The 24,560-nt window shown below is 43.8% G+C and overlaps 2 protein-coding genes across 2 annotated transcripts in view; one reads left to right on the top strand and one right to left on the bottom strand.

The window, feature by feature from the left end:
• NDUFAF6 (NADH:ubiquinone oxidoreductase complex assembly factor 6) overlaps positions 1-4,760 on the bottom strand; it is a 65,743-nt gene extending 60,983 nt beyond the window's left edge. Inside the window, exons 1-2 of the mRNA XM_040354706.1 lie at positions 4,581-4,760; positions 2,020-2,119 (exon numbers count right to left, since the gene is read on the bottom strand). Coding sequence (XP_040210640.1) covers positions 2,020-2,119; positions 4,581-4,681 — 201 coding nt within the window. The 5' untranslated portion in view covers positions 4,682-4,760. The remainder of the gene's footprint in view (positions 1-2,019; positions 2,120-4,580) is intronic.
• Positions 4,685-24,560, top strand: part of INTS8 (integrator complex subunit 8) — a 110,748-nt gene continuing 90,872 nt past the window's right edge. The window contains exons 1-6 of the mRNA XM_040354703.1: positions 4,685-4,890; positions 8,025-8,208; positions 11,756-11,930; positions 14,744-14,884; positions 19,144-19,215; positions 24,310-24,361. Coding sequence (XP_040210637.1) covers positions 8,034-8,208; positions 11,756-11,930; positions 14,744-14,884; positions 19,144-19,215; positions 24,310-24,361 — 615 coding nt within the window. The 5' untranslated portion in view covers positions 4,685-4,890; positions 8,025-8,033. The remainder of the gene's footprint in view (positions 4,891-8,024; positions 8,209-11,755; positions 11,931-14,743; positions 14,885-19,143; positions 19,216-24,309; positions 24,362-24,560) is intronic.

Here is a 24,560-nt window from a genome sequence, read left to right as displayed (position 1 = left end):
CGAATGGAGTACGGCCGCTCGAGGTGCTCTGTCTTCTATCTAAATGACAGGCAGATGTGTGATGACGTTTGACACAGGTCTGGCTGCAGTACAAGGGACAGGTCAGGCTGCATTTCATGGGCACTGACAAGGCTGCATTTCATGGGCACTGGCAAGGCTGCATTTCATGGGCACTGGCAAATATTTTAGTACACCATTGGGTTAAGAATTTTTTTTTCTCGTTTTCCTCCTCTAAAACCAAAGTGTGTCTTATGATCAGGTGCGTCTTACGGAGCGAAAAATACTGTATGTTATTTTTATTTCACTTGTTTGTTTTTTGAAGTGGACACATTTTTAATATGGTGTTAATTGTAATAGCCAACGCCTCAACATATAAGATCTTATGGCTTTGGAAGTTGTTTGTATTCTAAGTTTTATTCGTTGGGTGAAAAGAAGCCAGTCGGGGGAATTGCAGAGAGGGGTGATGGATAATGAACAGTTGGCTAGGTGGATGAGTCTGGCAGCAGCGTCCAAAGACGACCAAAGAAGGAGGATAGCCTGTGTAGAGGCAAGCCAACGAACAGGAAAATGCAATAATCAAGGCGAGATATGACAAGGAAGTAAGTTAGTAGCATGGTGACATTATGGCCCTAAATTAAAGTGGACCTATCATATAAAAATCCAGTTTTCACCATTTAATAGATGCATAATCCCTTAGTTGTGTGTTAGGCTAATAAAACATGTTATTACATCTATATATACGCTTACTTTTCTATATTTCATTTTCAAACCCGCTACCAACTGTATGACATACTATATGCCATGTGGTGCTCACATCAACCTCTCTTCTAGCTTGCTTGCTGTTGCATGATATAACAATGGCCAACTGGCTTAGACATTAAGGGCCAGTTCACACCAGACACAGTTGTGTGTGCTTTTTTTCTGCACAAAATGCATGCACAGTGTTTTCCATGTATTCCAATGGCTCTAGTTCACACCATGCAGTCAGTTTCTGCACCGAAAACTGACTGCATGGTGTGAACTAGAGCCATTGGAATCCATGGAAAACACTGTTCATGCATGTTTAGTGCAGAGAAAATGCGCACAGAACTGTACGGCACTGCATCTGGTGTGAACTGGCCCTAAGAGATGATACATCTCTTAGGGCCATCTCTTAGGGACATAAAAAGTCCTCTACCGAAATCTACATTGTGAGGCTCTGTTATCAGAGGCGCTTTATACTTACTCAATGTCCTCTGTTACTACAGAAAGTCAGCCTGTGATATCATCCCCTGAGCATGCACTAAGCTCTAAATCCGAGGTGGTGCAAAAATGTGACACTAAAAAGTGCACTAAAGGGCGTAGTTTGTCCACCCCCTGAAGGGGCAGGACCTCTCCCTGATCCCCCAGGGCGCAAGGCTCCTGACAAGGACATAGGGTTTCACTGGTCTGCCTGGCCACAAGGCCTGGCAGACCCCGTTTTTCAATGTCAGCCGAAGCCGACCATCAAATACTAGGTTGAGGGGCTCTCCTGAAGAGAGACCCCCCCCCCAGGGGAAGGGGAGGAAGAAACCCGAGGGCCACACATCCTCCTCTTAGATGTCAGGGCAAGCCCGGGGACTCACACCCTTCATCTTAGTGAGAAAAAAAAACACATACTAAAGTGAAAGTCACAAAGCGTGGGGAGAAAATAAATGAAAATAAATAAGTGGCCGTGCATGTGCACTGGCCAAGTGTTCATTTTAGCATTACACCCAACTACACTAACCTGCTCACCAGTGACCTACAGAGGTAGATAGGCATAGTAAGCAAGCAGCATAGGGGGACAGATGATGCAAGGAAGCCATGAGTAGTGTGCAGCTGCTACTAGGAAGAAGATGTGAGCATGTCATGATGGAAACATTAACATGAAACTAGTGCTGAACAGAAGAGGCAATGTACAGGACTTGTACCAAGCTTGTTGGAGGTTATTGTGCATTATAGGATTTAATACAGAATACAGAACATAAAGACCATTTACTGGAGTTGTAGAATACCTACCTGTGACAGTTCTACATTAAAGGCTCGCAGAGCAAGTACAGATTTTTGAGATTCTGGAGGTAGCAGCAATGTACATAAAAATCCTTCATAGTCCCGTTTCCTGCAAAAAAAAATAAAAAATGTTGAAGAAGCTCAGCTAATCATACATTTTGTAGGGCAGTGGTCTCCAAACTGCGGCTCGGGGGCAGATGTGTCCCTTTGCCTGCTGTTTATCCTGCCCTTGGGGCACTATCCCTCCCACTGATGTGAGACACTATTGCTCTCCCACTGACACCAACAATGGGGCATTTAAACACCCCCATGTTGTTAGCACTTAAAGGGTCACTAAAGGAAAAAAAAAAATTTGCTGAAATGACTGTTTACAGGGTATAGAGACATAAAAGTTAACTGATTCCTTTTAAAAATGATTAAAAATAGATTAAATTCAATCATATAATGCCCCTAGTTTCACTTTCGGTTTTAAACTGGTTTCATGTTTTTGTGAAGTAAAGAGACACACAGAACAAAAACAAACAAATCCAGGGCAGTGTTTTGTTTTTAAAATGAATCTGCCCTGAGCGTTTGCTTGCCCTAGTTTAGGTGAGCGGATGTTGTTGCGCCGCACCAATATAAAAACATCGTTTCAGTACTACTTTTTGCGATTTCGGGGTGCGATTTCCATTGACATCTGTGCAGAAACCCACACCGATGTTTGCCAAATCGTCACCGAAATCGGGACGATTTGGCAAACATCGGTGTGGGTTTCTGCACAGATGTCAATGGAAATCGCACCCCGAAATCGCAAAAAGTAGTACTGAAACGATTTTTTTAAATTGGTGCGGCGCCGCAAATGCAGCATTCGCAGCGATTTGGATGGTGCCATTGCTGGCAATTGCTTCCGATTTGACATGTCAAATCACATATCAAAACGCACCAATGTGAACCAGGGCTAAGCGTTTTGTGACACTTTTTTTTTTTTTTAAGGCGTGCGTGTCACTTGACAGACTGTTGACTTGAATGGGCTACATGTAGGGTTGTCACTTTTTCTTCAAGTCAAAGCCAAACACTTTAGCGGCGCACAGCAATTTTTGTTTTAGTATACACTATAGCAGGGCTCGACAAATCCCGGGCGCCAGGTCGCCATGGCGACTAGAAATGGTGTCCTGGCGACTTAGGTTGTAAGGTGGGCTGGCGCCATCTGGTGGTGAGCTGTTGGTATTACAAGTTATTACCACCAGATGTGTGAGCTGGCGCCATCTGGTGGTGGCCGTTGGCATTACAAGTTAAGCATTACAAGTTAAACAGCAATTCTGATGTCATTTTTCACTATTTTTCACTGCCATCTTCTTCCCTCTAATTAGAACCCCCAAACATTATATATATTTTTTATCCTAACACCCTAGAGAATAAAATGGCGGTCGTTGCAATACTTTCTGTCACGCCGTATTTGCGCAGTGGTCTTACAAGCGCACTTTTTTGGGAAGAAAAAATAACACTTTTTTTAATTAAAAAATAAGACAACACTAAAAGTTATCCCCATTTTTTTTTATATTATGAAAGATAATGTTACGCCGAGTAAATTCATACCCAACATGTCACGCTTCAAAATTGCGTCCGCTCGTGGAATGCCGACAAACTTTTACCCTTTAAAATCTTCATAGGCGACGTTTAAAAAATTCTACAGGTTGCATGTTTTGAGTTACAGAGGAGCTCTAGGGCTAGAATTATTGCTCTCGCTCTACCAATCGCGGCAATACCTCACATGTGTGGTTTGAACACCGTTTACATATGCGGGCGCTGCTCACGTATGTGTTCGCTTCTGCGCGCAAGCTCGTCGGGACGGGGTGCGTTTTCTGGCTCCTAACTTTTTTAGCTGGCTCCTACATTCCAAGCTAATTTGTCAAACCCTGCACTATAGAATAACAGACCTGGAACACCTTTGGGTGCTCCAAAGAGAATAGTAATGCGGCGTACATAATGCCCCCTCACCCTCCTGTCAGGTGCTGTTCTGAGCCACGTTCATGTCTGAATAATAGGTCTGGGTTTCAGGGGGACTGATACCCGGACACATGATTCAAAACCCAGACAGAAGGCAACCCTAGCTGCCTGTTGTGCACCAAAGAAGCTCAAGTATCATTCACAGCACTGAGCCACGCGGGTTTTGTAATGCGGAAAACACGCAAAACGCACAACTGTTACCCGCGTTTGGAGTGCTAGTAAGAAAAAAATGGCACCACAGTGGTGATGGGGTTTGTGGAGATGCAGGCAGAAGGTGGCGTTACTGGCCATGTTTCTGTGATGCTCAGGTATGAATCCAGTCTGATGGACAACCAACAACTATACAAAGTATCTGACAAACAGAGCATTCTCTATGTAGCAGTGTACAGGGAAGAAGGATTGCAGAGAGGAGCCCTATTGGGGGGAAATAACTAAAAGTGGAGCAGCTGTGCATGGCAACCAATCAGCTTCCACCTTTAGTAAGCTTTGATAATGAAATCTAGAAGCTGATTGGTTGCCATGCTCCAGGTGTCTGTACACAGGTGAGCTCAGCCATGCTGTCCTTGTCCCTCCCCTCACACTACCTGACCAGCTCGGCACAGTAGGAGGCCGCCTTGCCGCTCTTCGCCCGGCTGTTCCCTGGGTACACAGGTGAATGAAAGCGCAGCATTGCCCGCACTGCCATAATGACAAAGTCACCCCGGCGGCCAGTGGGCGGGGCTTCACCACTTCAGCTCACCCCTCATTGGGGGAAAAGTTCAGACTGCTCTCCTCTACTACGTCATCATCCGCAGCCTGTGTTGTGGTCATGTGACCCGAAGTGACGCATTTCACGGGCGCCGGACCGTCTCCATAGATTCTTCTTTTCTTTCAGTCCCTCGGTGTGCGGAGCCGGTGAGTGTCCGGGAGGGGGGCGCGGGATGTACTTCTTCCCATTCATTGCCTGTGTACAAAAAGCGGTCCTTATGGGAGAGGGGGGATCCCAACAACACACATACACCGATCAGCCTTAACATTATGACCACTGACAGCTAAAGTGAATAACATTGATTATCACCTGAAAGCGTGTGGGATGCATTAGGCAGCAGGTGAACATGTTGTCCCTGAAGTTGATGTTGCAAAGAAATGTAAGGATTTGAGCATAGGTGTGTGCAGCCTATTGCATTAGAGTCTTCAAACATTGGCCCTCCAGTTGTTCAGGAACTACAATTCCCATCATGCCTAGTCATGTCTGTGAATGTCAGAGTTTTACAAGGCCTCATGGGATGTGTAGTTCCGCAACAGCTGGAGGGCCGTAGTTTGACAATCCCTGCATTAGAGTGTGCGCCCCAAATCTCAAACAATAATGTGTGTGTGTGTGTGTGTGTGTGTGTGTGTATGTATGTATGTATATATATATATATATATATATATATATATATATATATATATATATATATATATATAATATGTATGTATTAGAGCTGCACGATTTTGGCTAAAATGAGAATCCACAATTTTTTTTTTTTGCTCAGAATAAAGATCACGATTCTCGCAGCGTAACATCATCTTTCACATCATACAAAAAAATTGGGCTAACTTTGCTGTAAATGTTTTATTCATTAAAGTGTATTTAAAAAAGAAAAATTGTGTTTGAAAGGCCGATGTGCAAATACAGTGTGACATAAAATATTGCAACAACCATTTTATTTCCCAGGGTCTCTGCTAAAAAAAATATATGTAATTTTTTAGCAATAAATGCTGATTTTAACATGTGAGCAGCAAGTGCTAGAAAAAGGTTTAGTCTTTAAGTGGTTAAAGGAGAAGTCCAGCCTGAGCTTTTTAGACTGGGCGTCTACTCTGGGTCACAGGAGTGCAATTCATTTTGCATCCGCTGACATCACTGCCATTGGTCGAGGCAGCACGTCATCCCGACTTCCGAAGTCTGGATCTGCCAGCTGCCTTGACTGATGGCAGTCTCAGCGAGCCGCTCGCTCCCCACCCCTCAACAGCTCAGCACTCCAATGAGCGTAGAGAAGCAGAGAGGAGAGCTGCTGACTGTCAGTCAGCGTCTCTCCTCTCTGCTTCTCTACGCTCATTGGAGTGCTGAGCTGTGGAGGGGTGGGGAGCGAGCGGCTCGCTGAGACTGCCATCAGTCAAGGCAGCTGGCAGATCCAGACTTAAGAAATCCTCTGGATCTGAGAGAACTGAGCCATTAGTTTAAAACGATGCCCTATCATGGTAAAATGCGTCATTGGGGAGTGGCTACAGGCTGGGACTGTTACAGGAGTTGTAAAGTCTCGTGGATTTTCACATTAATGCTATCTATGCATTAAGGTGAAAAACCTTCTGTGCTGCATCTGCCCCACAGAACCCCCCTTTTCCTTACCTGAACCCAAACGCTCCATTGACAAGCACAAGCCCAGCAGCTACAGCCACTGTCTTTGGTCCTCATTGGATAGATTGATAGCAGCGAGTGCCGTTGGCTCCTGCTGCTGTCAATCAAATACAGTGACATGGGCGGTGGGGGCGGGGCTGAGTTCTGATTTCTGTGTCAATGAACGCAGCTGCAGGACTCTGGAGCGTGCCCGCACGGAATGCAGCTCTCCATGTGGGCACTGGAGGAGGAGCCAGGAGCGCCACCTGGGGACCCCAGAAAAGGAGGATTGGGGGCCGCTCTGTGCCCAGGGCAGGTAACTATAACATGTTTGTTGTTTTAAAAAAAGTAACCTTTACAAGCTGTCCATAGACGGTTTGAAGCTTGTCTGGTTCAGCAGAGATTTGAAACCATGTATGGGCAGGCTGATTGTACCACTTGGGTACAATGAGTCTGTCAGATTTTCATGTGATTATTGCCAATGGCTATAGCCGCCTGCAATAATCACTGTTTGTTCTCCTGTCCGGGACAGCTGCTGCCACCCCAACCCACCTCGGAAGAACACAATAGCACAGTGGAAAAGATTTCACCCCTGAGTTTTCTTTCCTGGTTGCAGGAAAGAAAATCAGATCTTTTATGGCCAGCCACCCAATAGTGAACCTCCGCTTTTCGGAACCCTCCCCCCTCCGGTGTCACATTTGACACCTTTTAGGGGGGAGGGGGTGCAGATACCTGTATAAAACAGGTATTTGCACCACTTGCCGGTATAGACTCCCGCCCCTCCGCGTCAACAACCCCATGCCCCCCCATTGTGTTCTGGGAAACACGCGGCTCCCAGAACACAGTGGGAACCGCGCGGCGTGACTCGCACATGCGCAGTAGGGAGCCGGGCAGTGAAGCTGCATCGCTTCACTTCCCAATTCCCTCACCGAGGATGGCGGCGGGGGAAGCCGAGAGCTGAGCAGAAGCTCGGCTTCGGCTGCCAACATCGCGGGGGACCTGGACAGGTACGTTTCCAGTTTTTAAAAGTAGCTGCTGTATTTGTAGCTGCTGACCTCCGCTTTAATGAACAGACCATTAATAAAGTTGTTCCAGTGGAGTGATGCCATTAGTGTTCAGCCTTCCCTGTAAAGAAATAGCAGTGCACTAGAGCAAGGACAGGCTCATTTGGCCGGTACCTGTCGCATCCCATACTGGGGAGGAGGAGTGGAGTCTGGAGCAGAGCTTTATACGGTGGATGCTGTAACAGTAATATTGTTGCCAATTTGTTTGATAAATGCTACCTCCTGTTTCCTGGTTCATCATTGCACTTTCCCATGCCTCCTATGTCCTCCTGCAAATTCACTGTCCTGTGAACGGGTTGGAGGCATCATCGTCCCTATTCATTTCAGTCGAGCTAAACTAGGAAGAAGTGATCAATCCGACTGGCTTTGAAACTCTCAAAAGACTGGCTGTGCAGTGTTACCAATATAATTGCTGTACATGTGCCCATGAAGCTATTGGACTGGCGTTCCACTTTTAATGGAGCAGTTTCCAAACTGATTATGGCCATTAAGATTGAAATGTTCGTTTAGTCCAGCTTTACCATAACTGTCTGGTTATAAAGCAGACATTTGCTATAATTTGATTGTAGAATATTTCTGTGGCTCAGACATCTCTCATCTGTTTGCAGGCCAAAAAAATGAAGAAGAAAAACCCAGGAAGTGAAAAGGTCCAGCCGAAGAAGATGAGCGCAGAAGCTGCGGACAGGGAGGCCGCAACTTCCAGCCGGCCGTGTACTCCTCCTCAGACTTCATGGTTTGAGTTCTTATTGGATGATTCATTGATGGAGGCTCACCTACAGAAGTTATTTCCAGGTACTGGCTTTTAGTTTGAGCAGTGATTGGTGCATTTGACTTTCTGAATAAGATCTGTATTACCGAAACAACCAGCATGTTCTTCTGTGAACCCTGTTTAGGAACTTGCTGGGAATGTGCCAAAGCAATCTCATTCGAGGTTTTCCTTTGCAGCAGCATCTTTTAGTGTTATTTGCAAAGCCCAAATCCATATGTGTTTTATTTGTGTGAAAATTAGATTTATTTTTATTTTATTTTTCTGTTACTATCGTGGAGCTTGCATAACAGCGAGGTGTGCTTCACTGTTTAGTTGCCGGCATTGCTTACAGAAAGCTGTGTGGAGATCTCTTGGAACTAATGGGCATAGGATTAAAGGAATGTACCGGGTATATGTTCACTCCCATGCAGATTATGTTACGAAGAGAAAAAGCAATACCTCCAGAGATGAAGAAAAATGTGTTGGTTTATTGTAGAGTCAAAGGTTTAAAAAACATGACACATGAGGGATCCACACTGTTCAGCAGCTGCGTTTCACACAAAGTGCTTAATCGAAGCAATGATTAAGCACTTTGTGTTAAACACGTCTGCTGAACAGTGTGGATCCCTCGTGTGACATGTTTTTTAAACCTTTGACTCTACAATAAACCAACACATTTTTCTTCATCTCTGGAGATGCCACTTTTTATTTTTGTTGCATGGATTTTCCAGGTTGCGGACCTCGGCAGGCACCCAGTCTTGTTGCCACAGTAGTATCAAGAGATATTTTAATTTGCAGACAGCCTTGGAGCGGTGTACTCTCTACTTTCCTTTTCACGTGCAGATTATGTTACTACTGTACAATGATGGAAAAGAGTACCGCTCCAAGCCCTGCGACCTATGCTGTGCTCCCGCCCTGTAGTACTGACAGGTGCAGACTCTGCGCTAATCCATGGAAAAAATAAATTATCCTGGACTGCCGCACTATGATAGGCGATTTATTGAAACAAAATGAACAAAGGATAAAATCCAAAGCTGTATGACATCCAAAAATTCATGCAACACTGCAATCAAAGGTAGAAAGTGGACATGGGGGACAAAAAAGCTAACATGTTTCACATCATGAATAGATGCTTACTCATAGCTGGCCAATGATGATACATTTGCTACTCGTGTTGTAAATTGCCTGCAGTGGCTGTTGTCATCAATGTACCTTGGGTGCAGGTTAATATACAGTGGGGAAAATAATTATTTGTTCCCCTGAAGATTTTGTATGTTTGCCCACTTACAAAGAAATGAGGGGTCTGTAATTTTTATCATAGGTGTATTTTAAACGATGGAGACAGAATTTTAACCAAAAAAACACATGATACAAATGTTGTAAATTAAGTTGCAGTTCAAGGGGGTTGTAAAGGTCATTTTTTTTTTTTTTTCCTAAATAGGTTTTTTAGTGCAGTCCTCCTTCACTTACCTCATCCTTCGATTTTGCTTTTAAATGTCCTTATTTCGTGCTCGCCCCCTCCCTTGGACTACAAGAGAGTCAGAACGCTCTCTATGTTGCAGCTGGAGAAAGGATCTGTGTGTTAGTGGGCGTCCTGACTCTCCTGTAGTCAAAGGGAGGGGGGAGCACGACACGCCACACCAGGGAGAAAGCCTTGCATTACTGTGTGGAGTTACAGACAGAAGAACAGGAAGTGAGGATTTCTCAGAAGAAATAAGGACATTTAAAAGCAAAATCGAAGGATGAGGTAAGTGAAGGAGGACTGCACTAAGGTAAAGGAAGCTATTTAGGGAACAAAAATTGTACCTTTACAACCCCTTTAAAGGAGTTGTAAAGGCAGAGGGCTTTATATCCTAAAGCATTCTATGCATTAAGATAAAAAAAACTTCTGTGTGTAGCAGCACCCTCTTAATACCTACCTGAGCCCCATCTCTCTACCGATGTCTGTGATCCCCCTCAGACATCCAGAACACTCCTCCTGATTGGCTGAGACAGAGCAGTGGTGCCAGCTACTGCAGCTGTCAAAGCCAGTCAGCTTATCAGGGGGGGCGGGGCCAGGTTGGGGCTCCATGTCTGAATGGATACATGGAGCTCTGACTCTGCTTGGGTGCCCCCTGTAGCAAGCTGCTGGCTTAGGAACACTCAGAGGGAGAGGCTAGGAGAAGCAAAGAGGGACCTGAGAAGAAGAGGATCTGGGCTGCTCTGTGCAAAACCAACTGCACAGAGGAGGCAAGTATAACATGTTTGTTATTTAAAATAAAAAAACAAGCCTTTACAATCCCATTAAGGTTTCTTGGCTGTTGCTTGGCGATTCCAAGTTTCAGCTCCCTCCATACATTTTCTTTAGGATTAAGATCTGGAGACTGGAAAGGCCACTCCATGACCTTAATGTGCTTCTTCTTGAGCCACTCCTTTTGTTACCTTGGCAGTATGTTTTGGGTCATTGTCATGCTGGAAGACCCATTCAGCCCATTTTCAGTGTTCTGGGCGAGGGAAGAAGGTTCTCATTCAAGATTGTACAATACATGGCCATGCCCATTGACCCCTTAATGCGGCAAAGTCGGCCTGTACCTTTTAGTAGAGAAACGGCCCCAAAGAATGAAGTTACCACCTCCATGCTTGACTGTAGGGATGGTGTTCTTAGGGTCATAGTCAGAATTTTTCTTCCTCCAAACGCGGCGAGTCAAGTTAATGCCAAAGAGTCTCATTTTTTGATCTCATCTGACCACAGCACTTTCTCCCAATCCTTTTGTGAATCATTAAATGTTCATTGTTCAAACTTCAGATGGGCCTATACATGTGCCTTCTTGAGGAGAAGGACCTTGCGGGCGCTGCAGGATTTCAATCCATGGCGACGTTTTGTGTTGCCAATTGTTTGGTGACTGTGGTGTCCACTGCCTTGAGATCATTCACAAGTCCCTACAGTGTAGTTCTGGGGTGATCCCTCACTTTTCTCATAATCATCCTTACCCCATGAGGCAAACATATTTTTATGGACATCTCTTTATATGTGCTTGCAGTATTGTGCGTATTGTTTTATTACGTTGGTTTTTAGCGCACTATTAATTACATTTAATATTTATCTATGTGGTGTCGAAGCACATTTGAATAGCTGCAGCTGAATTCACTTATTTTAATTAGTCTTTTTATTTATTCATATTAGCGCTTGAGTTATGCATTTTTAATTTTAGTTTATTAAAATAATTTAAAAAAACAATAAAAAAAAATCGAATTTATATAAAAATTTTTTTTTTTTTTTTAAATCATTGATTTTTATCCACCCTGCTTATTTTACTCACTGAACTGCAACTCAATATATAACATTTCTATCATGTGTTTTTTTTTTTTTCTGGATTTTTGTTTGATATTCTGTCTCTATCATTTAAAATACACCACTGATAACAATTATAGTCCCTTAATTTCTTTGTAAGTGGGCAAACTTACAAAAAATCTGCAGGGGATCACATAAATAATGTTGTCACTGTAGATGTGTGTTTGGGTCCTAAAGATGCCAAAGTTTTAATTTTTATTTTAACATAGTGATATCTGACCTGTTTTAATTTTAACGATTTAAATGTTTTCTATCCTTAGATCCACCTCCTGTTCAGCTGATTGTCCAGTTTCTAGAGCAAGCCTCCAAACACACTGTAAATGAACAGAATCAAGTACAACCCCCTACTGACAACAAGAGAAATCGCACTCTGAAACTGTTGGCTTTAAAGGTGGCAGCTCACTTGAAGTGGGACCTTAATGTGCTTGAGAAGAGGTATGAATGTACAAGTACGGTTGAACTCAGGCGTGTTCAGATCCTCATCCAAACCCACCTGAGCGAGCTTGCCAGGAAGCAGTCACTTTTATTTGCCAATCGTACATGGCCCAGGCCTTGCCTGCCCTGTGGACACACATTATACACACAATTATTTGTATATGTGTGGCTGCGGGGTGGCGAATGCCCACGCCACAGACGACTGACCCAATACACCTTCCTCGTGTAGGTTTGGACTGGGATCCAAACATGCCTGAGCTCATCACCATTCAAAAGTATTCTGCAGGTTCTGTCTGTATCTGTGCTGGTTTCCTTTTCAGTACAAAAATCCATCTCCCTCTTTCAGTCTTGATCTTTTCCAAAGCACTCAAGCCAGCTCATACATTTTTGCCTTCTGGATACAGGAGTGTTACACATCTAGTTAAGCATTTCATTTATAAATGTATAACTCCACTGTTGAGAAAAAAAAACAACCCCCTCTGGGTGATCTATGTACGTTGCAGGGATTTTAACAAACTTTGTTGCAGATTCCCACCGGTTTCTGATCTGAAGAAATAGCTGATTGACCTTGTCTTTTGCATACTGATTGGAGTGAATGGCTCGTTAAAACCAGCTGATGCACTTTCAGTGCTCTGATGAGACAAGTTACAGTGTCTGTCTGTTGCAAGGGATGCTTAAAATTTTACCTGTATCTTAGTGCAGACTTCTGGGAAAATCAGTGAGTCAATCACACATGCAGGGAAATACATTTCTGGGGACACCTCTAGGTTGAATTTCACAGAAAGTTACAGCACTGCAGATTTGAAAAAGAGAGGTAATTTTAAATTGCATTAAATTACAGCAGGGCTCAACAAATCCCAGGCACCATGGCGACTAGAAATTGCATTCTGGTGCCTGGGCTTTTGTCAGCCCAATTACTGTTGCAGGAATGCGCAATTTGTATCACCCGAGATATGCAGTTACGGGCACCGGGCAAGTAATTTTTTTTCTACACTTGATCTGGTGGAAGAATATGTTCTCCTCTGAACCGGCATAGTGGGCGCTGGAAGGGTCGTGTATGATATCACTTTCAGAGTCCCCATTGACCGTTTCCCCAGTCAATGGCTAGGAAAGAATGTAATGCAGTGTGATCTGCACTGCATTGGAGCACAGGGGAGACATGCAGGGTCTTTCTTTTAGGCCATGGGTGTCTCATTAAAGAGAACCTGTCACCAATAAATCATCACATAGAGGACTTTTTGTCCCCTATGCCAGGGGTTTGCCACCACTGGGCAGCGGCCCACTACCAGCCCTAGCCTCTCTGCAGCCGGGCTCCGGGTGTGGCGGGGGGCAGGCGGATAAGAGAGCAGGCATCACCGCTCTTCTGCACTCACGGTGCGGGCCTCTTCAATGTCGGAGGTGCGCCGGGGAGCAGAGAGATGACATCTCTCATTGCCTGCCCAGCATCACCCCTCTCCTTCCCTCACTTAGAACCGGCTTCCTGCCTCTGTGCTTAATGGACCAGTGCTGCCACCAGTTCAGTGATTGTCCACATCTGGAGGCACTGGCAGGCGACATAGCAAGTAACAATCCATATCTGGTGGTACTAGCAGGCGATGTGGCAAGTGACAATCTGCATCTGGTGGCAGGCAGCATGGCAAATGGAAAACCGCATCTGGTGGCAAGTGACAAGCTGCATCTGGTGGCTGGTGACGTAGCACGAGACAATCCACATTTGGTGGCAGGCAGCATGGCAAGTGACAAACCGCATCTGGTGGCAAGTGACACGCTCAGGGCTCCCACTGATTCTGCATTATTTAATTCTACAATGTAATAATAGGAATAATGTGCTTCAATCATCCTGACACTATATCAACCATGGTGCTGGGATGATTGACGCGCTAACACCAGCCATTTCCCTAACAAATCGCCTGCGAAAAATTGCTTGCCCCAACACCCCCACCCTCGAGCCACAATTGTCTTCCACGCAGCCAATTCCCAGTGCCAAAAATGTTGGGGACTGGTGCCCTATGCGATTAAAAAAAAAAAGTTAAATATTCGCATTCTAACCATTGCGATACACATGTTGCACATCGCTGCGCATGTGCACAAACCGGCTCCTAACTTGTGCTATATGGATCATTGCTGGGCTTTTTTAGATTTTGTATAACAATTTTTAAGGCAGAAAAATTGCTTTTCATAGATGCCTAAAAATGATTTTGTGTGAAAGGATGGGGAAGGTTTAGATGTTGTTGATGCTGTCTTATCACCTGTAAAGAGATTTCCCTCCACTTCCTGCTTTGTCTGACAAATGTCACCTGAACAGGAAGTCAGGGGAAATCTCCCCAGTAGGGATATAAATGGCATTAAACCTGCAAGAGGTTCTTACTCTTCCTCATTCTGCTTCTAGGTTTGTATTTGTTATATGTGCCCTGTTGGGACCGGCTCCCCCAGTTCCTGTTCTGTGTGATTCCTGTCAAACCCCCAATGGGGATACAGAGAGCAGATTGACAAATAAAACATTTTCTCTATACTACCTAAAATAAAAATAAATATTTTTTGGATGGATTTAGACTGTTGTTTGCTTTTCTAAGATTTGTATTGATGATCTGCAGCATAAATGTAACAAAGTAACCATGTCTTCTTTATTGTTTTGTGTTGCTTCTTAGCACCACAAGAGTTTAATTTCAACTTTCATTTATTTGATTTTTTTTTTTCTAGCTATTTTTGTTTCTAGGTGTGTGTGTGTGTGTTTTTTTTTTTTTTTGTATAATTTGCCAGCATTAATTAATTAGTTTTTGGTTAGATCCTAATGTTGTTTGTCTGTGTTTCAGTTTATCAGTACCTGTGCTGAACATGCTGCTCAATGAGCTCCTTTGTGTGAGTAAAGTACCTCCAGGAACAAAGCATGTGGACTTAGACCTCTCCAGCTTACCTCCAACCACTGCAATGGCCATCATGCTGTACAACAGATGGTAATGTAAATGAATAGCCATTAATTGAATATATCAACATATTAAATCAAAATCCATTTACTGCTCATTAGTCTGTTTGTACTAACCTGCTGATAACAGATTTGTGATTGGTTGCAATTGCCTTCTGAGATAAGATTTATGTCTTAGTCTGTAGGGTCCAATATTGAGTTTGCCCACCCTTTGCAGCTATAACAGCTTCAACTCTTCTGGGAAGGCTGTCTACAAGGTTTAGAAGGGTGTCTATGGGAATGTTTGACCATGCTTCGACCGACTCGCCTGTGCGATCGATGAGTCGGTGACAGGATCCGACGGCCCCGGATGGTGAACATAGAGACAAATAATTTTATATTAAGGAAAATTTAATTTATGATGCTAGAATTCAGAAAGGTGGGGGGAAACAGTGTCTGCAATGACAGGGAATGCGCACTACTGCAGCATGCAAGACATTCAAGAAGCCAGGAAAATGAAAACAAATGATGGCCATTTAGAGTTTATAGCTAGCAAAGGAAAAGTGCACATGGAAGTGGGGCAGTACACTGAACAAAATGGTTCCCCAGCACACTCTCCACCTAGTCAAAACCAAAAAAATATATATATACACAATGAGTCCATTGAGAGCAGGTTTACCTGGAGGGTGTTTCGATCTCCTTAAAGCTACAGCAACACATCTGAAGCACAACATTGCTTAACCCCAAAAAAGAAGAAAAAACGGATCCCTTAAAGCTTGTGCTGTGTCATTTGGATCCCCATATCACCTGAAATACCTGGCTGACCCGGCCTAGTTTTGCCCTACCCTCTGCAAACAGATCACAATAATCATGGCTGCTGAGCCCCTGACATTGTGGTCCATTTGTGTGCCTCCATCATCCGCAGCCTGGTATCCTGTGTCGTCGCACAATTCTACCTGCATGAGCGCCGCTCAGCCGATTGTCGACAGCTCGGCACTCTCTCCATCTCCTCCCCGTCTGAGGTCAGCGGGAGGGCTTGACCCCACCCACTGAAGCTATGAGCCGGAGACAGAACAGGGGAGAGGAATCAGCTGAGCGCCCGGAGCGGAGCTCATACTGGTAGAATTGTGCAGTTTATTTACAGAACACAGGCACAGGGAAACTTTTGATAATGGTGCAGAGAGGATGGGATGATGTAATGGAAATTGGTTAACAACCACTTTAAGGCAACATAAGACCTTCAGTGTGTGTCTGTACCAAATGAAACAAAAGAAAATGTCGCTTGCACCACCTATGTCCAAAATATCTCTAAAGGCCCATACACACGATCGGATTTTCCAACAGCAATGGTCCGATGGACATGTTTTATCGGACAATCTGACCGTCTGTACGCTCCATCAGACGATTGTTGTCGGAATTTCCGACAATAAATCTTGGCTGTGCATGCTCTCAAATTTTCAGACAAAACATTTGTTCCGTCGGATCATCCGATCGTGTGTACACAAATCCATTGTACCTTTTTACAACCCCTTTAAATCCAAAGTACAAACATGCATGCTCCAAACCAATGCTAAACATCAGGCAACAATAGCAGAAGTTGCCCAAAGGGTGGTGGTAAAGAGCTGAAAAAACATGTGGTTTGGTGTATGTTGGCTAAAAATGTTCTGCTGTGTGTATGCATACTAAGTTGACGGCCAACGCCCTTTCGGACAAAAATACATGGAAAAGTCCGATCGTGTGTATGAGGCTTTATGGGTGTGTTTGAGACACTGCTCTAGACAGTGTGTAAAGTGCATCAGAAACATACTACAGATTGTAACCTAAATAAGAAAATTTTATTGTGGTTCTTACTGTTTCTTATGTGCAAACCTATTAATCTTGCAGCGGCAATCAAATGTTGGTTGGATAGAATTTGTCGCGCTTCTGCTTATTCTTTGGGATTAATATGGATTTAAATTCTAATTCCTTGTTTTGCAAATTGAATGTCTGTTTTTATCCGTGATGATGATAAAGCATGCAGAGCTGTAGTTAATGAGGAAAGTCGGTCTGCCTCTCCTTTAATCCATGACCGATTTTAATTTTTCCATTCACTAAAAAAAAATTCTGCGTTTCCCCTTTGTGGGAGGCCCGTCAATTTTCTGCTAGTTCTGTTCTGTGCCGCATCTTATTATTGAGGGAAATAAGTGTCATGCTATCCCAGTTAAACTTTCAGAATAGATAATCTAGCTGCAAAACTTTTAATGTACACCCAGGGATGGACTGGCCATTGGGACTACAGGGAGTTTCCCGGTGGGCCGATGGCTCAGTGGGCCGGCTTCAGTGACAGCGGACTGCCGCCCCCCTCCGCTCCTCTGTCTCTCCCTCCCCGCAGCGCTCACCTGGGGGGGAACAAAGAGGCAGGGGGAGGACCAGAGGAGCAGGGGGGATGACAGAGGAGCATGGGGGGAGGGGACAGCTGACTCAACAGCTATGGCCTGGGAGTTTCTCACTTCTGCCTAATCTTGTCCCATAAGGGGGGGAGGGGGCTTGGGGGGGCGCGGGAGTTGTCCGACTGCCATGGGAGAGACCTGTGAAAGTGGGCCAGTCTGGATAAAGTCCAGGGCCAAATTTCTGTCCCAGTCCAGCCCTGTGTACACCTAGCTTTATACGTTGCTAAAAGAGAGGCAGACTAATTTGCTGTGTGACAAATTACTTGATAAATGTCCCCTCTACGTGTCGTATCTGCTGTGCAGGCACAGTGTAGTACCTGGGATTCTCTATGACTTGTTTGCTTCAGCTCTGCAAGCTTCAAAGATCAGAAATAGTAGTGTTGGTATAAATGATATGATCATTAGGAAAAGAACAGTCCATAAATAAATAAGAATAGGTAGGTTCAATTCAAGGATAAGGGTAAAAGCTGCAAGTTTATTTTGAAAACAATGGGGCAGATCCACAAAAGCATTAGGCGTAATTTTAAATTTCCCGCGTCATATCTTTGTTTTGAATCCTCAAAACAAGATACAACGGCATCTCGGCTCGATCCGACAGGCGTACATCTTAGTACGCCGTCGGATCTAAGCTGCAATTTTTCGGCGGCCGCTAGGTGGCGTTTCCGTCGCATTCCACATCGAGTATGCAAATTGGCTAGTTACGGCGATCCACGAACGTACGTGGTTTGCGTTCGTCTTTTTCCGGCGTATAGTTAAAGCTGCTATACGCGTACAATTTTGAATTTTTTACCTTGTTTGCGTAAGTCATTCGCAAATAGGAATTTGCGTAGAATGACGTCACCATCGTAAACATTGTCTGGTTCTGGTTTAATTTCGAGCATGCGCACAGGGATTCCCCCACGGACGGCGCATGCGCAGTTAAAAAAAACGTTGTTTACGTCGGGTCACAACCTATTTACATAAAACACGCCCCCATCACAGATATTTGAATGGCGCCCCATTACGCCGTCAAAGATACACTACGCCGCCGTAACTTTCGGCGCGCATTCTTTGTGGATTTGAAAAAAAAAAGTTACGGCGGCGTAGTGTATCTTGGATACGCTGCGCCCGGCGTAGAGAAGCGCCGATCTACGTGGATCTGGCCCAATGTGTCAAACTTAAGGCAAGCCTCTTGAGGGAGTAGAAATTATCTCCAAAGGTACATGCAAAGGGAGAAACCGAAGCACCTCTCAGTGAAGTCTTCTTTTTTTTTTTTAGATTTATTACAGGAAATGTGTCAGAGTGGTATGTCAGGCTTGACAAAGAAACATGCCTGAGGTAGGTACCACTCTCAGCACACATGCTCAGAAACGCGTCATGGTCACGCCCAGTGACGTCATCACGCCGATGCTGCGTTCCATATGCATTTCAGCTCTCTTCTGGTCTCTCTTACCCACATCTGGCTCCTTGAACCCAGATGAGTGGCGTACCGAGCAGCAGCTGACATGATAGATGTGACGGACTGATCCCACTGAAGATGGACCGGTTTTATGCTTGCTTTTAACCTGGAAAATATGAGTTGCTCTGACACATTTCCTGTAATAAATCTTTTAAAAGTCTACCCTTGGAGGCACGTCTGTTTCTCCCTTTCATTCATAGACCAGAAGTCATAGGCTTGTCGCACTTCCCTCTTAGGCCAGATGGACAGATAGATGGGTGTAGTTGCTCCACATTCACAAAACGCTGACTGGGGGCGCTGCTGTCTGCCGGTGTTCGGATATAATCGCACAGCCAGTTATTAGCTGCGGACAGATGATTGCTCCTGGACACAAGCTACTTTTACACTGGAAATTGTGAAAGCAACAAATGTTTTTAACCTCTTCTGTTATTTGTTCTGTTACAGGGCAATCAGGACTATTGTACAAAGCAGTTTCCTTGTGAAGCCAGTAAAGCAGGGTCCACTACAACCAAACGTGTAAGTCCTCAAGATTATAACAAAGCCATGCAGCTTTATTATCTGACTGTAGGTTAACTTCATGGGGATGTTTATTAATGCATGTGTGCTTTTTTTTTTTTTTTTTTTTTTTTAATCATCGTATCTTTGATTTATGTGCCCTTCTATTGCAGAACCAAATAGCAATTTCCCTGCACTGTACTGTTTTCAATTGCATGAAGTTGTTTCTCTTTAAAAAAAAAAAAAAGTAGTCTTTTTAATGCAGCACTATGGGGTTTATTTAATAAAGGCAAATCCGCTTTGCACTGCGAGTGCACTTGGAGGTCCAGTCACTGTAGATCTGAGGGGGACATGCAAGGAAAAAAAAAAAACAGCATTTTTGCTTGCACATGATTGGATGATAAAATCAGTAGAGCTTCCCCTCATTTCAGGGCTTTCCCTCAGATCTAAAGCGACTGCACTTGTAGTGAAAAGTGGATTTGCCTTTAGTAAATCGACCCCTATATTTGCAAAAGTCGGAAGCACTATGATCTTGTTTGCGAATAAAATTGTTGTCGAACAGTCGAAATTTTTTTTTTTTTTATTTAAAAAAGCTCCTCTTCCAGATGTGTCCTCTGCTGTCAGATTGCTCATCTCCAGGCCCCTGCACAGTAGGAGGCAGGCTCCAACAATCTGGCCTTCAAGATCTGCCAGGAATGGCACAGTCTCAGCGGCAGCCTCAAATTGATAGGCTCTGTGCAATACAGGCGGTCCCCGATTTACGACTCCTACTTATGAATGAAGGGAGACATCAGAAAGTGAGAGGAAATCTACCCATAGGGAGGGAAATTCACTCCTGTAAGAGTTATAGGAGAAAGGTGTCTACATTAAAGCTTTAATAATGTAGATATTTGCCAGCACAACATTTATTGATGATTTATTGCATGGTCACAACACAAGGAGAGTGCAACGTTTTGGGGTCACGCAGGACTCCTTCGTCAGGCATGTGATCACATACCTGATGAAGGGGTCCTGCATGACTCCGAAACATTGCACTCTCCTTGTGTTGTGATCATGCAATAAATCATCCGTTTGGACGCTATTCACGTTGTTCCATGGTGTGCTGGCAAATATCTACATTGTAATTTGAACCAGTTTCCAGCTGATTGTTGCTGCAGCACCGTAATTTGAGAGCTCATCCAGGAATGTGTGCGATGGGAATACAAATTATACACTGAAGCTTTATCACCAATCCTTGCTTCCATGACCTCCCAAAATGTTGATAATCTAGTTGTCACAGGGGTGTTAACCCTTCGATGTGCTATAAAAAAACGTAAAACATTTTTTTTTTTTTGGCTGGAGTTACACTTATCTGTTCCAACTTGCATATGAATTCAACTTAAAGCGGAGTTCCGGCCACAATTTCACTTTTTAAATATAAATACCCCTGTAATACACAAGCTTAATGTATTCTAGTAAAGTTAGTCTGTAAACTAAGGTCCGTTTTGTTAGGTTGTTACAGCATTTAGACACTTTATAAAATAGAAATTGACTGGGGCCATCTTAAGTGTGGGCATCATGAAGCCAGACTGTATGACTTCCTGGATTTCAGCCTTGCAGATCTCGCACATGCTCAGTGCTGCACAAGCAGTGTAATAGGTTTTAGATCAGGTTTCAGCACCTGTACTGTCCAAGTCACATGATTCTTCGAGACTGGGGAGTGCACAGACTCCTGGAAAGTTACACCCACTACTTTTTCAGGAGTCTGTGCGGTGTAGGTTAGGAAGCTTAAGCACCTAGGTGCAGGAAGAGGGAAGATTAACTATTCTGCCTAGCAACAACACTTTGAAGGCATCTAAAAAAAAAATTAAAAATAAAAACTCTTAAAGGACTAATGACTTTTTTTAAAACTACTGATGTAATGTTATATTTATGGGTGGAACTCCACTTTAAGACTGGATTCACACCTATGTATTTATTTTTTTTTGTGCTTTTTGCATTTTGCAGATTTGCACTACAGTCCACTTAACATGGTTTCCTATGGAACACGTTCTATAGTGCAAATCTGCAAAAAGCTCTAAAAATGCATAGATGTGAATCCAGCCTAAGAACAAACCTACCAAACCTATCTTGTTCGTAACCCCGAGGACTGCCTGACATAGGCTTTATTTTTCACAGTATTGTGACCGTTTTTATGAGGAATAAATTCCTGTAAATAATTAACACTAACATAGTAAATCAGTCCCACTGTGCGACTGAAAGATGAATCGGACTATCAATTGTACGCAAGAGATGCGACTAAATTGCTAAATGTTCCCCAGCGTGTCTTATGATCAAATTTGAAAAAAAATTGAACTTTTTCTGAGAGTTGGAAATGCCCTTTAGTTTCTGACCTCTGTTTGTAGAAACACATTAGGGGGGCGCACATCAATTATGTAACGTAGCAAGGCAATGCTAAACGGGTGCAATAAAACAGATGGTGTGACATATTTATTACAAGGATTAAGTTTGAGTCATAATTTCTTGCTTTGACTGTTGTAAAGTTGCACTGCAACCAAATGAAACCTGGCCCTGATCACCTAATTCTGCGTCTATTTACAGTTCCTGAGGTCATTGTAGCTGTTTTCTTGCACTTGCTACAGAAAAAAACTGATGACAGCTCGTGATACCTTTTTTATTTGCACTAACCTACAATTTTACCAGACAAACTTTTGCAGTGTGCCCCCTTCCTCAAGCTTGTTCTGAAAAAAATGTGTCAGACAGTACCCAATTGTTTCTGTCTGTTTACAATGAGTTGGCTGCCCATGAACACAGATACACGGGTGGCAACTACATTGTAAACCTGATGCAGAGAGACATTGCTTGGTAAGAGGCAGCACGATTTCTGTTTGTCACTAATTTGCTTAAAGCGGAGGTTCACCCGCACATGACCCTTTTTCCCCTTAGATGGATGCTCGTTTTGTCTAGGGGAATCGGCTAGTTGTTTGTTTTAAAATATGAGCCGTACTTACCGTTTACGAGATGCATCTTCTCCGCCGCTTCCGGGTATGGGCTGCGGGAATGGGCGTTCCTATTTTGATTGACAGTCTTCCGAGAGGCTTCCGACGGTCGCATCCATCGCGTCACGATTTTCCGAAAGAAGCCGGTGCGCAGGCGCCGTATAGAGCCGCACCGACGTTCGGCTTCTTTCGGCTACTAGTGACGCGATGGATGCGACCGTCGGAAGCCTCTCGGAAGACTGTCAATCAAGAAGGAACGCCCGCTCCCGAAGACCCATACCCAGAAGCGACGGAGAAGATGCATCTCGAAAACGGTAAGTACGGCTCATATTTTAAAACAACTAGCCGATTCCCCTAGACAAAACGAGCATTTCATCTAAGGGGAAAAGGGAAAAAAATATATAATTGGGTGAACTCCCGCTTTAATACATGTCCCCGAACGTGTTTTTTTTTCTTTTTGCCTGTGTACTCCTTGAGAGCTGCAGGAACCATTGTTTTATTTGCAATCCAGTAAAGCACATATAGAGACGATTCTATGCAATTGTCGCTATTTTTGTTTATAGCGCAAAAAATATAAACCGCAGAGGTGATCAAATACCACCAAAAGAAAGCTCTATTTGTGGGGAAAAAAGAACGTAAATTTTGTTTTGGAGCCACGTCTCACGACCACGCAATTGTCAGTTAAAGGACGCAGTGCCGAATCGCAAAATGGTCCGGGGCTTAAGTGGTTAATTGAACAAGCTGAAGTTAGCCGATTGGTTGCTATGCACATCTACACCATATTCTGAGTGCTCCAGTTTTAGTATATCTCCCCCAATGTATTTGAATTGATCCTCACAGTACCAAATCTTCCTGCAGATGATGTTTCAGCAAGAAATTGCAATGTCTGTTTTTACACATGAGGGTGGGTAGCTCAGCACTGCTTACTCTGCCCTGCACAACAGCCAATAGAACGAAGTTGATTCATAAAAAAATTCCATTGTGCATGAGCTCCTAAAGTGTGTACTTGCATCCAAAACAATGAAAATGGGTAGCAGCCATCTACCTTTCAGCGAATGGAATCTATAGAGTGTCTTATGCCCTGTACACACGAGCGGAATTTCCATCTGGGAAAAAAGTTGGATGTTTTATCCGACGGAATGCACGCTCACGCTTGGCTTGCATACATACGGTCACACAAGTTCTCTGAACTTTCGAGCGTTAAGAACGCAGTGACATACAACACTATGATGAGACAAGAAAAAAAAGTTCAATGCTTCCGAGCATGCGTCTAATTGTTTCCGAGCATGCATGTTTTTTTTTCCCATCAGAATTCCATACAGACGAACGGATTTTCCAAATTGAGAACCAACTCTCAATATTTTCCTGGAGGAAATTCCGACAAAAGTCTGAGGGAGCATACACACAGTCGGAAATTCTGATGAAAAGCTCACATCAGACTTTTGCTGGCGGAAGTTCTGCTCGTGTGTATGGGGCATTACTGTATATGGTATAGCACTGCTGTTTGTATTTACACATTTTCTGGTGGGCAAAATAGTTCCGATATATTTATCAGTTTGATTTGCAGCTGACATAACCATATACATGTGCTGACATATGTCTGTGTGTATATTTACTATATGGGCTCGTTCACACATGCTGCTGAGGAAGGGTTGCGGTAAAAATGAAATGGGCTGTGCTGCAACCACATGCAATTGCGGTGCGGTGGTGCAGACTTTTTTCAGGATTAAACAGGAAGTGAAAAGGCGACATCTCTCCTCCCCAGCCACCTGTCAACTTCCCCCTGAAAAGTGATCCACCGTGGAACACTCTTCAGAACGGTGGCAAGGGTTACAGTGTAAACAAGCCCATTCTCTCTCGACTGATAGACAGGCACTGTGTATGTGAGTGGTATCGCCGCCATTTAGATCTGTTTTAGTTTTGACACCATCTGCTTTGTAATAATGAAAACACATGCAGAGAAATCTCCTTTTCTTGGGTTATTGACAAGTTTTGGCTGTACAGGTTCAGTGACAAAGCCGTATGTCCCACTTTGTGTAAGCCATTTGAATTTGTTCTTTTCTGTTCAATACTCCAATATGGAATGTTGTTGTGATCACAAGACTGCACACTTGAATAATGTTTTTCCTTTCAACAGAATGAATCAAATGCAACAAGAAAAAGAGCTCACTGAAAATATTCTGAAAGTGGTAGGTTTACTATGGAAACAGTTGATGATAATCAGTCTGTATTTCAGTCAACCATTGCCAGTAGTGTCTGGAGTCGCTGTGTATACATGTCTACAGGTGACACCTACTCCTTGTAAAAACACTTCTAGGCAGGGCATTCTATGTAGACAGTGGTGTCATTTTGTTATTTTATTTAATGAGCCTTGTTAGAGAAATAGTG

This window comes from Rana temporaria, chromosome 5 (genome assembly GCF_905171775.1).
Source record: "Rana temporaria chromosome 5, aRanTem1.1, whole genome shotgun sequence".
Classification (NCBI taxonomy): Eukaryota; Metazoa; Chordata; class Amphibia; order Anura; family Ranidae; genus Rana; species Rana temporaria.
This window is presented reverse-complemented; position numbering and strand designations above follow the sequence as displayed.